Below are 17,560 nucleotides of genomic sequence, written 5' to 3' on the forward strand. Positions count from 1 at the left end.
TATATTGCTTACCTACCAACCTCATCAATGCATCAGCAAGAAGAAAATAAGATTATCGACTAGTTCCTGCTATCAATAAACAATCCCAGTTTATGTGATTGGACATCAAATTTAATACAGCAATTTAATTTATCTATCTACCTATATATATATATATATATATATTGAAAAAACGAACGCGTGTTTAAACAGAAAACACCAAATATCTAAATTTAAGTTTCAAATTTGCGTTGTGACAATCTGTGTTAAATATCCGTCTAAAAGAATATCATTTTACTATAATTAAAAAATAATTTATTTAATTTTAAAATATTTTTTTTATTCATAATGAAATAGAGAGTCCGGAGATAAAAGGGCAAAAAAATTGTCAAAAACTTCGAAAGGGCATATCAATTTTTTTTTAACCAAAAGAGCAAAATCACTCCTGACGGAATGATTTTGTTCTGATAATTTTATTTTAATATTGCTACGAGTGCAGCGTTTTTTTTAAAAAATGATTTAAAATTGAAATCGCTGCAGCGATTTCTTTTTCATTAAAAAAGTTAATAGAAGCATGCAGCATTTTGATTTGCCCCTGCAACATTTGTTAAATTTTTTTACCCTTTTAGTTTCCTCTACCTGCTAGAACTTAATATAAAATTTAAATGTAATGATGATAAGTGATGGGTTTTGTAATTCCTAATATAAATCTAGTGACCCTAGAGACATTCTAATATGAAAGAAGATAAAATTGTTTTAATATTCACAGTATTGGAAGCTCTCCTCTTTTCACAAAGATGCATATTGAAATCTAAGTAATGTGAATTAATTTTATAGATTTTCTGTAAGGAAAATAATAGATATATCGAGTTCCTATGTTAGTCATAATAAATGAAAGTATTAATGGGTTTATGTATACTTGATTGAAGGAATCCGAGGGCTATAGATGGAATATTTAACCAAACTAAGTCATTATATAAAATAATTTATCAAAGTAATATATTTTTCTAAAATTTTACAAAATTAATATAAACGTATTTCATGGTAACGTTTTAGGGTATATTTTATTTTTAAAAAAAACTAACAACATTAGATTGATATACGTTAGTGTAAGTAACGTTTTACTTTTAAAACGTTATTTTCTGTAACGTTTTACTCCTAAAACGTTACTGTGAGTAACGTACATCAATCTGACGCCATCAACTTTTAAAAAATAAAATATATCCTAAAACGTTACTGTAGAATACGTTTATACTAGTTTTGTAAAATTTTAGAAAAATATATTATTTTGGTGAATAACTTTATATAAGGACTTAGTTTGGTTAAAATCCCGCCATAGATGATAGATTTTCTACTGTGATGGCTGCTCTTAATTCTCCCAACTTTAAACACTATGGGAATAATAATAAAGTATTGTTTTTTTCTTGGATAGTTTGGGACTTTATCTGCAGCTTTAATATTTATTTAGAAGAACATATCATAACATGATTTTATCCGAGTGGAAGTTATAAAATTGGTAAATGTTAAGTACTCCACCGGGTGAAGTTTTTTTTTTCCACCTCGTATTTCATATCAAGATATATTAAAACCTAACAGAATGTTCAATAATTTTTTTTAGAGTAATACATCAATAATCATCTAAAGTTGGCATAAATTTTCACTTAAATATTTTAACTAAATTTTGTTCATTTTAGACACTTCATGTCATGTCTCGTTGTGTCAGTTTGATACTTTTTGCTAAAATGACATAGTGAGTGAAATACACTCACTACCAGTGTGTGAAAAGCTTATTTAATTCTTTTTTATTTTATTTTTTCGTCCTTTTCTTCATTTTTTAAGTATCATCTCCCAAAACTTGAACTCCTTCCATGAAAAAGTAGATATGACGGTGTTAATTAGTTAAAACAAATACAACCAACATTATAGTAGAGAAAAACAATTGAAAAAGATTAAAGAAAAGAGTATTGTGTCTTAAATGAAGAACTAATCATAAATTTGAAAGAAAGAATTTCACCAAGAAAACGAGTTGGGTAATGGAGACAAGGGAGTTCTGGTGGTGGGGCTGATGAGGAAGATGGTTAGGGAATCGGGTGGGGGTGGGGGTGGGGGTGGGCTTTGGGAGAGGGAAGCTGGAGAAGATGATATATATGATAAGACTGTTTTTTTTAATTTTTTAGGCTTTAAAAATAACAAATGTCATTTGAGTGATTGTCCTTTTTCTACATAAAAAATTCATGAGTGATTGTCCTTTTTCTACATAAAAAATTCATGAGTGATTGTCCTTTTTCTACATAAAAAATTCATTAATTAAAAATTATTTTTGACATATATGTGACAAGTATTTATTTAAATCGTTATGTGTAAAATGGGTAAAATCTAATTAAAGTATCTAAGTAAAATTTTGTAACAAATTTAGGTGACCATCGAATGATTAGGCCTTATTTTTAATAATGATGGTGTCTAAGTAAAACTTAATGATGAATTGCTTTTAGTAAGTCTAAACGTTTTCCTCGAAATTGCATTATCGCAGAATGACATATTTCGCCTCAACTAAGGATAGTACCATCAGATGAAATTGCATTATGCTGATTGCTTTGTAATATTGAGCAACATTTATTCAATTTGCAGTCGCTATTAGTTAGTACATGCAAGTCTAAAAAATTTAATTTATGCCTTCGTATTGTGGCCTGGTTCAGTCATCAGTACCACAACAAAGCAGCATATTATTATTATCATCACAGAACAAGCATACAAAAAAAAGCAACCAAAACATACTAAAACTTCACTAGCAATACATATTTTAAATCAAACAAGTTCCTCACAACCCATCAGTGTAAGCGACACCAGTAGATTTTAACCATGCTGCTCCTTGAATCAGCTGACCCACAGTGAATTTCGCGGCCTCTGATTTAGTCAAGGCTTTATGATAACCAGGCCAGTTCACTCTCTTACTAGTTCCAGCACCAGCTCCTCTGTTCATGTACTCACCATAATACAATGTTTTCAATGCAAAATCACCGCTCCATTCTGACCAACCTGCTGGATCAATATGGTCTCCAATGTTGGACTGCATATACACGGTCCGTGAATACGCTTTCCATGGTCTGCCCAAATATGTCTTCACCGACCGTTTTACTGGTGCAAGGTCCGAGCTAGGAATAATGTCGCAATTCTGGATTGAAGTTCCTGTATTTTGGTTTGGATCTTCACGACCTTGTGCTGTAACCATGTTTTTCTGTCCGCTCATGGGCTTTCGGGCTGCCAGTTTAGAGTTTTGGAACACAACTGCTGCGTTACCAAAGATAAAATCGACAGTGCCAGTGATGTAACAATCTCTGTAGAATTGACGGAGAGTGTGGGTATAGAGAGTGTCCTGGAATGCATCCATTTTGCAACGGTTGATAACGGACTGATCTGCTCCAACACGAAGGGCCACTGCTTGGTGCTTTTGTGGCCCTGCTGTGTTTTGGAATTGTATATCTTGGGCTATGAATCCATCCCCAACAGCAGCTGCATTTAACAAAGTAAACAACTTCATCAATTTTTCAAAACACATCTTCATGTCAAAATCCAAGCCTCTTTGTCAGACCAAAAAAGATAAGTCAAAAGAGTATAGTGAGAAATGAGATATTTACCAACAGTTGCAGATTTGAAAGTTGTTGAGCCATCAATAACATTCAAGTTTCCAGTGATAATAGTTGCATCCATGCCATCACCCACAAGCATTATATTCTTCTTCTTTTTCCCAATCTCAACATTTTCTTTATAAGTTCCTTTTTTGACATAAATAACATATCGAGTCTTACTATTATCTGGAGCAGAAGCAACTGCTTCTTTTACGGTTTTGTATTTTCCACTGCCATCTTTAGCCACTACAACATTGGCTGCTATTGCATTTGCTGAAAGTTGCAAAAGTCTTCTATCATTAGCACTAACCCATGAGGGCAATCCATCACTAACTGTTGGTACAATATTCTTTTGTGGTGCAATTGCAACCATCAAGGCCAAGGAAGTCCTTGCTCTTGCTACCAAATCATTCAACATAGGCTCCATAATAGACCGGACCTGGCCATTTAGGCCATCTATGCAAGTAACATGGTTGGTGAGAATGCTACTTAGCCATGAATGAACATCAAAATGGGCTTGGACCGTTAGGTTCCCAAGTCCCACCATGGAGTCCATTAATCTATCCCTTGACAAATCCATCAACTCTAAACAATCTTTTAGAGCTACTTGTTCCTGGCCATTATTGATCCGACCATTCACATTGCTTGCCAAGTGGATCGTCTCGTGGATTTTTAACGATGATTTATGCAAAACCATCTGTAGCAAATCAACTGTTTTTATATCCATCAGACCAGCAGGTGCAACCTCAGACAGCATGGCTAAGCAAGATGGCTGATCATGGGCCGTATCACAAACACGAGTTGTCAAGGAAATTGATGTACGATTGATGGCCCAGATTGAAATGAATCCAACTGAGCCCACAATAGCAGCTAAGGAGAGAAGCACATAGAGAGCTTTAGTAGAAGAGGAGGATTTTGTTTTGGGAGAATCTAACAATGGTTGAGAGGAAGTAGCCATGACTTTGTGAAAATATGGAGTGAGGCTTCAGTTTGCTATGCTTCTTCTCATTTCTCGTCTTATTATATAGGCTCAAAAAACACCAATAATGTTCCGTACTATTTTAACATAATTAATTAAATCAAAACACTATTATTTAATAAAGCTACTTTAATTTACTTTATTAGATGGTATGGAAAGATTCAGGTATTATATTATTATTAATGTATGGTGTTTCCTTTTCATGGCGAAACACAAGTTTATATGCGATGTGGTTCAATATTGTTAAAAAAAATATGTGTGTTAGGCTTCTAAATTTAAGGGGCCTCATTTTTAATAATAATAGCTTATAAGTTATTATTTTTTAATCAATATTGAATACTATTTGTAGAAAAAAATAACCTTTTCATGAAAATGAAGGAATTATTAGAACAAATTTGACATATTTGGAGTTTTATATCTCATAAAAAATAATTTAAAATAAGAATGATTATATTATCAATTGAGAAGTAGAAGAAATTGTGAGTGAAAAAAATAATAAAATTGCAAGACTACAATTGATAATAAGATGAAGAAATATGCATAAACAAATCTTAAGGCTAAGGCACGGATATCTCGCTCTTTAAGAAAATTCAAGTCTACTGCGGCATAATTTACACCGATCCAGCAATATAACTCTTGACTTGTCCCCTCCAGGATACAACAATCCAACAACAATGTATATCTCAAACAACTCCGGATTAGTTGAAGAGTACAAAGCTCCACAAAAGAACACCTTCCTTCAACATATAATACTCTCTTTTGAACAGTGAATATAGTTGAGGACTTAGAATATTTTCTATGTCTCAACTTTTTCTTTTACTACACTAACCTCAATATAATACTACTCATCTTTTTCACTCTACATTTTCTTGTATTTCTCTTCTTTCTTCTCCTATCTCAACACAAATGAAGACTACATTATTTGTAGGTGATGAATTCTTCCTTGCAATGAATAGGAGATAGTAAATTTGCCAAATGAATGGCTCAAATGTTACATAAGTCATAAGACAAAAATATAGAATAATTGATGAAATGAAGAGTTGATAGTTACACAAGTTACTAAAAATTAATGATTATTTTCTTCCACAATTGATGAGAGTAAAGATGCACAAATGTAATGTCTATCAAGAGACATTACATGATATATAATGTGACATATAATATATATTTTTATTAATATTAAAATATCACACCAACAGAAATCAATTATATAAATGTTATTAATATTCACGTTGAAAGTCTCATTGATTGATATACTAGCAGTTAAATATAATTGTCAGCGAATTAGGTAGTGCTATTGGTTTTAAATCTGTGGGTAAATTAATATGAAAATGATTGATAGTTGACTTTTATTTATAATATAATAAATATATATAAAAAGCTTGAAGCAATTACATGTATGTCAATATTACTAGTATTTCATTAATCATAGATAACTAAGGATAATATTAACCAATAGAAATTATCCAGTTCAATCTACAGTACTATAAAGTCCAATAGAAATTTCTGCTCCGATCTACAGTATTATAACGTCCAATAGAAAGCTCTGTCGTGCGATGCACATGAATTTCATTCCTTTTACGTACACATGTTTGCGCAGGTCAGTATCATTTTTATCAAGTTGCAAATTAGTATTTTAAGATGTTATAGAAACCTTAAAATAAAGTTATTTATTGAGGTTTGATTTTTGGATCAGAAATTATATTTTTAAGAGAATTTTTAGTTTTATGTCAAAAATAAAAGATATTTTTTAAAAAGTATTTTTCAATTCACTAATCAAACATTAAAAAAATATTTTTGAGAAAATATTTCTAGTTCCATGATATAATAAGTTAGAAATCCACTTGGGAAAATATTTTTTTTCATATCAAATACACTCTTAGTTTAATAATAATTTTTATATACTACAGGTACATTAAATTTGAATTCTTGACACATACAAGTATCAGTGTAATGGGAAGAAAACTTTTCTTTTCTATATTTATGGACAAGATAATAATTTGTTAAGATTGTGAGATTATAATATTTTTAAAATTTGATATATAATGTATTTATTAACTAAATCATGGTTAGAGGTTAATTTTAAAAAATTAAATCTTTACCATTTATTTTAACTTATGACACGTGTCATTAATCCAAATAGAAACTTGGAGAAAATAGAGAGAAAAGAAATGGAGAGGAGCCGAATCCATATAAGTGTCTCTGAAATTTTAGGAATACGTTGGGAGGTTCCAATTCATATTTAAAAATTACATTAGTATTGAATTTTTTCTAATTTATATATTATACTATCATACATTGTTTCGTTAAAAAATAAGAAAAAAATAATCTCTGCGTAAAATCTAGCATATGTTATATATGCAGTATTGTTTGATTATTAGTTTTTCCTCTTTACACATAAAAATATAGCAGCGAATACAATTTTTGGTTCATGTTTTTCTTTTCACAAAACTAACACAGGTTAGAAACGGAATAAGTTTTTTTTTTCTTTAATTGATGAATATATATATATATATATATATATATATATATATATATATATATGATGGTATACAAATTTTTATTTACACTAATCGTTGCGACAAATGCTTATATTGTCATATCTAATACCCTATAGTAAAAAAAATAATTTACATCGTTAACGACAAGCATCGACTCGTAAATAGTGTCAAAACAATTTAAAATATTGGTTTTCATGATCACTTAAATTAAATGGGTTGCTAAGCACTAAAAACAACCACTTATGCATGTTTTTTTTTTAATTTAAAAAATGAAATAATCTAATGTAATTCATGTTGCATTATTTATTAGTAGTGAAGACAAGAAAGCATGTTTTTCCAAAAGAATATTTTGCTTAAATAGAGAATTAATTTGTATCCAATAGAGGATTTAATTTAGGTGATTAGTTTCAAATTTGAAAAGTAGAACAATCGAGGAAATATGATGGAGTAATTTTCTTTTTCCTAGAGGGAAGAGTGAACTTTAATTGGTGTTAGGGTTTGATCAAAATAAACGGAATTAATAATTGATGGATATGTTCAATAAAATGATTAAACTCCATTTACACGGAAGTTATTTTAAGTTTAGAAAAAAATTTAGTCTAACTTTCATGAATAAAATAGATAATTTAATTAATCTAATGAAGTTAATATTTGAAAATTCAATTATCGATTAAGAAAATATTAAAAATAAAAAAATATAATTATTTAAAAATTAATAAATATACGTTATAATTTTGCAACGAAAAGGCGTCGTTAGACACTCTCCTCCACTGCTTTCATACGACTATAAAGTGACCTAAATTAAACGACAAGATGATTCCCTATCCAATTAACATCACAACAATGACTTCCACTTATATATTAGTGTATTATGTATATAGAAAACAACAATCACGTGGAGACTTTGAGATTGACCAATTAATTATATATATTCATTCATTTACTTACCTACCAACCTAATCAATGCATCAGCCAAAAACTACTTTCGGGCTCAATTTATTTGATATTTTTTACTTTTTATAAATTAAATAATTTTAATTTGATAAAAAAATTATGTATAAAAATTTTTACTTTTTAAAAATAAAATTAGATATTTATTAGCTATGTAAAAAATATTATTATTTATAATAATTAATAATTTAAAATATATTAAAAATTATGTTTAAAAATAAATTTATTTGAATTTTAAAATTTAAAATATGCCATAAAATATGATACGGAGAGTAATTAAGATTACGGAGTTGCATTGTGACAACCTGTGAAATTGGTGTAAAATATTACTTCCTCTGTCTATAGAGAAAAACTAGCTGGAAAAGTCGAAGGCTTATAAAAAAAAAATAACATAACTTTCTATTTCATAAAGACGGGAACAAGATCGATTGATATTTCAATTTTTACCAGTAAAACTAATATTATACATTTAGTATGTGGGTTGACTTTGAGTTTGTATAATTAGTTATATTTGTATATCTATAATTCGTTAGAATATACAAATATGTATAATATATACAATTTTTTAACCTATATACATATACAATTCATCTATCTGCCCTCTCTCGCTCGCCTCTCTCAATCTCTTTCGCCTCTCTCCTCTCTCTCCCAATCTCGCTTGTCATTTATACAAATGTATATGTATAATATACAATTATATACATATACAATTCACCTCTCTCCCACTCTCTGTCCTCTCCCGCTCGCATCTCTCCTCCCTCTCTCGATCTCGCTCGCCTCTCTCCTCTCTCTCCCAGTCTCGCTCGCCTCTCCTCCCTCTCCCAATCTCTCTTGCCATATATACAATTACATACGTATAATATACAATTATCTAACCAATATACATATACAATTCACCTTTCTCCTACTCTTTTCCTCCTCTCTCTCGCCTCTCTCCTCTCTCTCCCAGTCTCACTAGCCTCTCTCCTCCAAATAACTTGTGGCTATAAATTATAGTTATCGAACTATAGTTATAAAGAGTAATTTCTTTTTAAATGGCTATATGTGAAAGTTTCCTATATAAAATTCATATGTAATGACAATAAGTGATTGGGTTCGTGAGTTACCTAATATAAATCTAGTGACTCTAGAGTGATATGAAAAAGATAAAAAATTGTTTAAATATTGACGGTATTGGAAGCTCTCCTCTTTTCACAGAGAAGCAAATTGAAAGCTAAGTAGTGTGAATTAATTTTATTGGCTTTTTAAAGAAAAATAATAAAATTATCATTTTACGTTAGAAGTGTTAATTAGTTTATGCATACTTGATTGAAGGAATCCGAGGGCCATAGATGATAGATTTTCTACTGTGATGGCTGCTCTTAATTCTCCTAACTTTAAACACTGTTGGAATAATAATTATTGTTTTTTTCTTGGATAATTTTGATTTTATCGCACTAAAATTCCGAAGACCAAAGAGAAAGTCATAAATGTAATTACTGCATGTTGCATATATTACTATTTAAATAATGTCAATAACACAATAGGCTTTTACAAAACAGAGAATAATAATTGCTTAAACAACGCCCATGGTTTTGGACTTTATCAGCAGATTTAATATTTATTTAGAAGAACAATAATATCCATAACATGATTATCCAAGTGGATGTTACTTATAAAATTGGTAAATGTTAAATCTAATTTGCATCGAAAAATTTAAGTTAAAGCATTTTTTAATAAAAACGATTTCACACTTAAAATGATTGAAATTTAAGATTTTTTTAATTGAAAATAAAGGAAGTTAAGTAATACAATTTTATATCGAATTGCTATTTGTTTCAAGAAAAGGCCTGTACTTTCATCAGATGATCATGGTCACATTATACAGATTATAAGTTTCATAATTAGAAATTTACGCAAAATTTCATTAGTTTAGGATCAAATTATTTAGATATACTTTATTTAGTGAATTTTATTAAAGTTTGGTGCGTCCCAATTTATATATTTAGGAATATATAAAGTCAAAATTAGCTACAATTTATTTTAGATATAATGTATCAAAGTGGATTCACATGTACTATCGTCTATTTGGTATACATAGACAAATCTCATTCGTCTTCCTCCTATCTCCCTCACCAATCTTTGATACCAAATACATGTGAATCACCAAACACATACATATGCATGTATCTAATGTGTATGCCTATTTGACTCTCCATTTCGCTCCCCTCTCTCCTATGTATATGGAGCGTCATACACATGTATCTGAAATATATGACTTTATGCCTCCACATCACGCTCGTCTCTATTTCCTATTTTCATGTATTTTATAACAATAAAATAAAATAATAATATTATATATATATATAGGTGTATGTTTTTCAATATATAATACTCCCTCCGTTTACAAAGAATAATCTAATTTGACTTATCACGGAATTTAAGAAAATAAAGAAGATTTTTGAATTTTGTGATCCTAAATTAAAGTTATGTCAAATGTACAAAATTGTCTTTTAATCTTGTGGGCTTAAACATGTCACGTGAAAAGTTGAATTAAAATGTTACCAAAAAATAAAAAAATCTTTTTTTTTTAAACAAACTAAAAAGAAAAAAAGATCAAGTCTTTTTAAACTAAAGGAGTAGTAAACTTTTAAGTCATAGTAATTAGATAAAAAATTTATTTAAAAATATAAGTAGATTTTAATATATATATATATATATATATATATATATATATATATATATAGACGTATGTCTAATAAAGATGGTGAACTAGAGCTTTAAATAAATTAGAGACTAATTAGCAACTTTACTGCCTCAGCTATAATAATAATGCTCTCCGTTTTTATTATAGGATTAATAAACCTAAAGCTGGATCATTTACTGCCTCAATTGACTTTTCAATGTTCTAAAGGCCTATGAGATCCATTTAATTCTCTCACGTGTATAAAAATAATAAAAGTTACGAGGATTAATATAGTAAAATAACTTAACTTTAAATTTTATATCCTCCTCTAATTTGATAATTTATATTCACACATATATCAAAGAAATTATTTTAGATCACACCTTTTTTTTTTTAAAAAAAACCCTTAAATTTATGCCCAATCAATTATATCAATTTGGTTAACGCACAAATAAAAGTATAGTATCAAACAAAGTTGATGGATAGAGTACGATTTTTTCATAGTTGCAAGCTTCTAGGTGAACAGGCATGTTAAATAAAATTTTACCGAATCATACATAATAGTTTAACATAAATTGATTCGGATTAAACGCGCCTAATCAAATTTGATTCGCAATTTGAAATAGATAAAGAATAAAATTTAGTAGAGAGATTACATGAATTCAAATAAACATAAACAGAAAAAGATATCTGGAAGGTACTTGGTTAAGTTCACTCTCATAATTGGTATTGATCATATATAAATTAGTAGATGAATTCACTAAAACTAAACAGACACTAGAAATAAATTAGTGCCTTTTACAGTATTATTACCGTATAAACATTTATCGATTATTCAGTATTTGAGTTAATAACAATATTATAGTTACTAAAGCATTTAACGACTTGCTAATTATAAATACTCATACTATTGTGACGTTAGATATTAATAATGCAACGATAATTATGTTATTGTCGCTGAACTCGTTTGTTTGTTAATGGAGTGATTATTCAGGTTATGACAGAGTTCCCCGATCGAGATCACTTATGAATCTTAAGGAAATTAAACTTCAGTTGCTACAGTTTCACCAAGCACATACTAGTGTTGGTGAAAAACATTTACCAATAAAATCAGACTCATTTGTGCATCATATTAAATTAAAAAAAAAAATGTATTAGTTTTACGATCGTGAATCCCTTCCCCACCTTGTCAATAATTCAAATTAGTAGTTTTATTAAATACTAGCTAGCTACTTTACGTGTACCTTTTTCCTTGCAAGTTGCAAACAAGAAACAATCATGGAAATTTACACTAGTGCTGGTATATTTTAGTCTATTTAACACCACTAGCAATAACAATATTCACAGCGAATTTCAAGCTCATTCCACTTTGGTAGTAATTAAGTCATGACTACTAATTATTCCTCTCAACCATTGTTAGATTCTCCCAAAACAAAATCTTCCTCTTCTACTAAAGCTCTCTATGTGCTTCTCTCCTTAGCTGCTATTGTGGGCTCAGTTGGATTCATTTCAATCTGGGCCATCAATCGTACATCAATTTCCTTGACAACTCGTGTTTGTGATACGGCCCATGATCAGCCATCTTGCTTAGCCATGCTGTCTGAGGTTGCACCTGCTGGTCTGATGGATACAAAAACAGTTGATTTGCTACAGATGGTTTTGCATAAATCATCGTTAAAAATCCACGAGACGATCCATTTGGCGAGCAATGTGAATGGTCGGATCAATAATGGCCAGGAACAAGTAGCTCTAGAAGATTGTTTAGAGTTGATGGATTTGTCAAGGGATAGATTAATGGACTCCATGATGGGACTTGGGAACCTAACGGCCCAAGCCCATTTTGATGTTCATTCATGGTTAAGTAGCATCCTCACGAACCATGTTACTTGCATTGATGGTCTAAATGGCCAGGTCCGGTCTATTATGGAGCCTATGTTGAATGATTTAGTAGCAAGAGCAAGGACTTCCTTGGCCTTGATGGTTGCAATTGCACCACAAAAGAATATTGTACCAACAGTTAGTGATGGATTGCCCTCATGGGTTAGTGCTAATGATAGAAGACTTTTGCAACTTTCAGCAAATGCAATAGCAGCCAATGTTGTAGTGGCTAAAGATGGCAGTGGAAAATACAAAACCGTAAAAGAAGCAGTTGCTTCTGCTCCAGATAATAGTAAGACTCGATATGTTATTTATGTCAAAAAAGGAATTTATAAAGAAAATGTTGAGATTGGGAAAACTAAGAAGAATTTAATGCTTGTGGGTGATGGCATGGATGCAACTATTATTACTGGCAACTTGAATGTTATCGATGGCTCAACAACTTTCAAATCTGCAACTGTTGGTAAATATCTCATTTCTCACTATACTCTTTTGACTTATCTTTTTTGGTCTAACAAAGAGGCTTGGATTTTGACATAAAGATGTGTTTTGAAAAATTGATGAAGTTGTATACTTTGTTAAATGCAGCTGCTGTTGGGGATGGATTCATAGCCCAAGATATACAATTCCAAAACACAGCAGGGCCACAAAAGCACCAAGCAGTGGCCCTTCGTGTTGGAGCAGATCAGTCCGTTATCAACCGTTGCAAAATGGATGCATTCCAGGACACTCTCTATACCCACACTCTCCGTCAATTCTACAGAGATTGTTACATCACTGGCACTGTCGATTTTATCTTTGGTAACGCAGCAGTTGTGTTCCAAAACTCTAAACTAGCAGCCCGAAAGCCCATGAGCGGACAGAGTAACATGGTTACGGCCCAAGGTCGTGAAGATCCAAACCAAAATACAGGAACTTCAATTCAAAATTGTGACATTATTCCTAGTTCGGACCTTGAGCCAGTGAAAGGGTCCGTGAAGACATATTTGGGCAGACCATGGAAGGCGTATTCACGGACCGTGTATATGCAGTCCAACATTGGAGACCATATTGATCCAGCAGGTTGGTCAGAGTGGGACGGTGATTTTGCATTGAAAACATTGTATTATGGTGAGTACATGAACAAAGGAGCTGGTGCTGGAATTAGTAAGAGAGTAAACTGGCCTGGTTATCATAAAGCTTTAACAACATCCGAGGCCACAAAGTTCACTGTGGGTCAGCTGATTCAGGGAGCAGCATGGTTAAAATCTACTGGTGTCGCTTACACTGAAGGACTCTGACAAACTTGTTTAATTTATTGATTTTAATTAAGGTTGTTTCTAATAATGTACAAATGAGCTGTGGCTCTCCGGTGTGAATTCTATCAATCATCACTAATTGATCAAATTAGTAATAAACTTGACAGGTATTATTTTAATTAAACCTATATATAAGAGACTTTTTTATGTGTGTTGGTGGTTTCATTACAGTTATTGATTTTGAGTCACCGTGGATATTGCATCATATTAATTTTTTTTTTAAAAAAATGGCATATTATTGTTATTGTCCAACTAGATCTTAAAAAAGGCATATTACTGTCTTTATAATTCAGTAAATATCCCCCCCTTAATTTATTTTTTTGGGACAATGTACAATTTTTTTACAACGTCACGTGATCTGAGAATGTGTCCTACAAATATACTCCATCTGAGAATGAGTCGTACAAGTATATGTCTACCATGTACAAATTACGATGTTCTGACAAAGAAAGGAAACAAAATTTGGTACTTATGACATACTAACATTAATTGAAGAGGCCATACTATCCCAATAATCATACATCCGCACATAAAAATTTAATAGCTCAATTAATTAGAGTAAGATTTTATCTTGGTTAGATTCTCTAATTGAGAGTGTTGCATGTTGTTGCATTGGAAACAAAATACCCACAAGACAACACACATTTATAAAATCCCTTCATATGCTTTTAATTGACAAATTGCGTTCTTTTAAAGTCAATTTGATTAATTTTTAAAGTTAAATTAGAATACATTACAAAACATTTTAGATACTAAATAATTTATAAGAAAATGTACTATAAAATGCAATTTTTTATTTATTAATATGATGGAAAATAAATGTAAGTCAAAATTTTTATTGTTTAACTCTAAAAAAAGTAAATCATTAAATTTAAAAGTGGACGAAGAGAGTATATATTACGGATAGATTGTGGGTATTGAAAGAAAGTTAATGTATAATAATTGCTGAAATATGCATAACCTTAATTATATGCATTTCTTTTTAACCTTAATTATATGCATTTCTTTTTAACGAATATCACAAAAGAAGTCGTGCGTTAAAGTTTTATAGCACAAAATCTGCATTTTGACATCAACAGCTGCAAAATATATTCGTACCAGGACACATAACGTCAATTCTACAAGGCTTGTTACATAATTGGAACCGTCGATTTCATCTTTGAAGTGTATGAGAATCTCTACCCTTCCTTAATTTTAACTAATGCATTTTATAACATACTAAACAACAATATACATATTGGATTCTTACATTGAAAATTATATAGATCCACAAGGTTGGCCCCATGGGATGGTGATTTGGGCTTGGACACATTGTACTATATATGGTGAGTACAAAAACAATGGGCCAGACGCTAATACTAGCAAAAGAGAAAACGCATTTTCTAGCTAAATATAAATAGTAAAAATTAGGCAAATGACATACTTACATTCTATCCCTCTAATATTAATATTTACCAAAAAAATCCTTATTTTTAAGAATTTCGGATATTTTATAAAACTGAAATGTTACTTGAATATAAATGACCGATTTTTTTTCTATATAACTGTTATAGCTAAAATCAAGGGTAACTGATTTCCCTTCAATTGATTTATTTTAATCTTGTAACTAATTGACCCTAAAAATTATTTCAAAAATTACTACATTAAATCATCATTTAATTTAATGATTTTCCTTCCCTTTATTTATGTTAATTTTGAAACCAAATCACCGTGAAAACTGCTTCCAAATTACTACATTAAATCTTCATTCAATTTAAAATTTTTAAAATAGTCATTCAAAATCAGAAAAAAAACACTATTCTGCTTAAAACAAACTCTGAAAGTCCAATTCTGATTTTTCAAATATGAATATTTCGATCTTGTTGCGACATTCTGGAATATGGGATAGTAATGTTATGTACGAGCAATACAAAAGTGATGGGATAGTGGTTGGTGAAAATATTTCGTTCATGAATCTTATTTCAACAATTGCGGCTAAGTTGGGTATTAATGATTCGAAAAAAATATAGATATTAGATATGTTGTTGAAGGAAATTCGTTCCATTTGGGTATCTTCTCCGCACTTACAGGTTAGCATTTCAAGTAGAGAAGATCATAAAAGAAGAAATGGGAAGGAGTACTGCCATTATGCGCTATTATTTGAATCCGAAAGTCAATCATTCCCAGCTTTGATAGGATTTTTGTAATTTAATACATCAGTAGGGAATTAATGAAATTAAATAAATTAAAGTAGTGTATTGTAGGGAATAATGGAGATTATGAAAAGAAAAGATGTATATATAGGTAATTTATCCAAATATGAATATACAAATATATATATATATAGTTTGTATCAAAGAATATATATTTTATGTATATCATATGGTAATGATATAAAAAAGATCTACATTTCTTGGTGGTTATTTTGATTGTGCGATTACACCCGTAAAAAATTACATTTGAAATGGAAAGATTTTGAGCTATTAGGTAATTCTACTTCTCCCGTACGAGTTGGGCCGATCGATGTTAGATCTTAAACTCAAAACCTTTTACTGATTACTAAGATATAATATAGAAGATTAACACTAATATTTACATACCCAAATTTGAATTTTTGGATCTGCATAGGCTGATCTAATTGTGAAATCAGTTTAATTAGCAGGTAGAATTACCCAAAAAATGTAAAATTTTACCTTTTACGGCAGATAAGCTATCGATAACTTTATTTCATCATTAGATATATATTTCACTCGACAAGTGCACATCAATATTCATTGGCAGACGCACTTTGATCCTTAGATTTAAATGTTGTATAATTAAAGGAAATTCTCCGCACAACGATAAAAATTATTATCGTATGATAAGAAAAATCTAAAAATAAATAAGTAAATGAGGCATACCGCATGTACATAATTTAGTTCCAATTAATTAGTTATAACATTCCTTTCATATCTATAATCTACAGCTGCATCAAAATTTCCGATGTAACATCACGCAAAACTGATTAATTTTATAAAATTTTATAATCCAAAACTACTAACACGCAGAATAAAATTCTTGAATAATAATCTTTCAAGATTTGGACTACAAATTAAAAGCAGCAGCTGTCTGAAGGTGATCAACACATTTGTAATTGGAGCAATATGAAACTTCCACGATGCTGCATTGGAATTATTACATACAAACGTGGTTCCAACTTCCAATTAATGTTTTTAATATTTCATCCTCCAAATTACACATTGCAATTAGGTGGGATTTTTTCTAGTAAAAACAAATAAATTAGAGAACGCCACATGACTTGTGTAATGCTACAAATATATTAATTATCTAAAAGGAGAATGATTCTAAGAGACATATATGCAATTTGGATTAAAAAATTTAAACTAAAGATTTAGATTCGATTATTTATTCTGATTTCTTACCTTTTTTTAAAAAAAGAAAAAAAGAAAAAACCTGACAGTTGGTAAGAATACCGTTATTTGATAATACTTAATTAAGGTATCTCAAATTCTAACTAATTAATTTTGTTCTAAACTAAAGGGACTCGTTAAAAGGAAAAAAAAAAATGCGCCAATGAGAAAATAGAAGACTTGAACTATGTATCTTAATTAATAATTATAAAAAAATAAAAAGTAAATTAAGGATAAGACTTTTATGATTAGCTGCAAGTGGATGGATTTAAATGCTACAAGCACGTATATATA

The 17,560-nt window shown here is 30.1% G+C and overlaps 2 protein-coding genes across 2 annotated transcripts; one reads left to right on the top strand and one right to left on the bottom strand.

Annotated features, from left to right (window-relative positions):
• Window positions 1-2,633: 2,633 nt before the first annotated feature.
• Window positions 2,634-4,671, bottom strand: LOC101260197 (pectinesterase). The gene is made up of 2 exons (XM_004232689.5): window positions 3,615-4,671; window positions 2,634-3,489 (listed from the first exon to the last, which is right to left on the bottom strand). The coding sequence occupies exons 1-2, from the start codon at window positions 4,561-4,563 to the stop codon at window positions 2,798-2,800; spliced, it is 1,641 nt and encodes a 546-aa protein (XP_004232737.2). The 5' UTR covers window positions 4,564-4,671; the 3' UTR covers window positions 2,634-2,797.
• A 7,272-nt stretch (window positions 4,672-11,943) lies between these two features.
• On the top strand, window positions 11,944-14,028 carry LOC101260787 (pectinesterase-like). The gene is made up of 2 exons (XM_010318313.4): window positions 11,944-13,042; window positions 13,168-14,028. Exons 1-2 carry the CDS (start codon window positions 12,088-12,090, stop codon window positions 13,857-13,859), a joined length of 1,647 nt encoding a protein of 548 aa, XP_010316615.1. The 5' UTR covers window positions 11,944-12,087; the 3' UTR covers window positions 13,860-14,028.
• Window positions 14,029-17,560: the final 3,532 nt, after the last annotated feature.

The sequence above is a fragment of the Solanum lycopersicum genome, chromosome 2 (assembly GCF_036512215.1).
Source record: "Solanum lycopersicum chromosome 2, SLM_r2.1".
Taxonomy (NCBI): domain Eukaryota; kingdom Viridiplantae; phylum Streptophyta; class Magnoliopsida; order Solanales; family Solanaceae; genus Solanum; species Solanum lycopersicum.

Bases quoted from the DNA above. Each gene is read 5' to 3' on its own strand.
- LOC101260197 (XM_004232689.5), bottom strand. From the start codon at position 4,563: ATGGCTACTTCCTCTCAACCATTGTTAGATTCTCCCAAAACAAAATCC. The intron at 3,490-3,614 runs GTAAATATCTCA...TGTTAAATGCAG, and splicing joins TTTCAAATCTGCAACTGTTG to CTGCTGTTGGGGATGGATTC.
- LOC101260787 (XM_010318313.4), top strand. From the start codon at position 12,088: ATGACTACTAATTATTCCTCTCAACCATTGTTAGATTCTCCCAAAACA. The intron at 13,043-13,167 runs GTAAATATCTCA...TGTTAAATGCAG, and splicing joins TTTCAAATCTGCAACTGTTG to CTGCTGTTGGGGATGGATTC.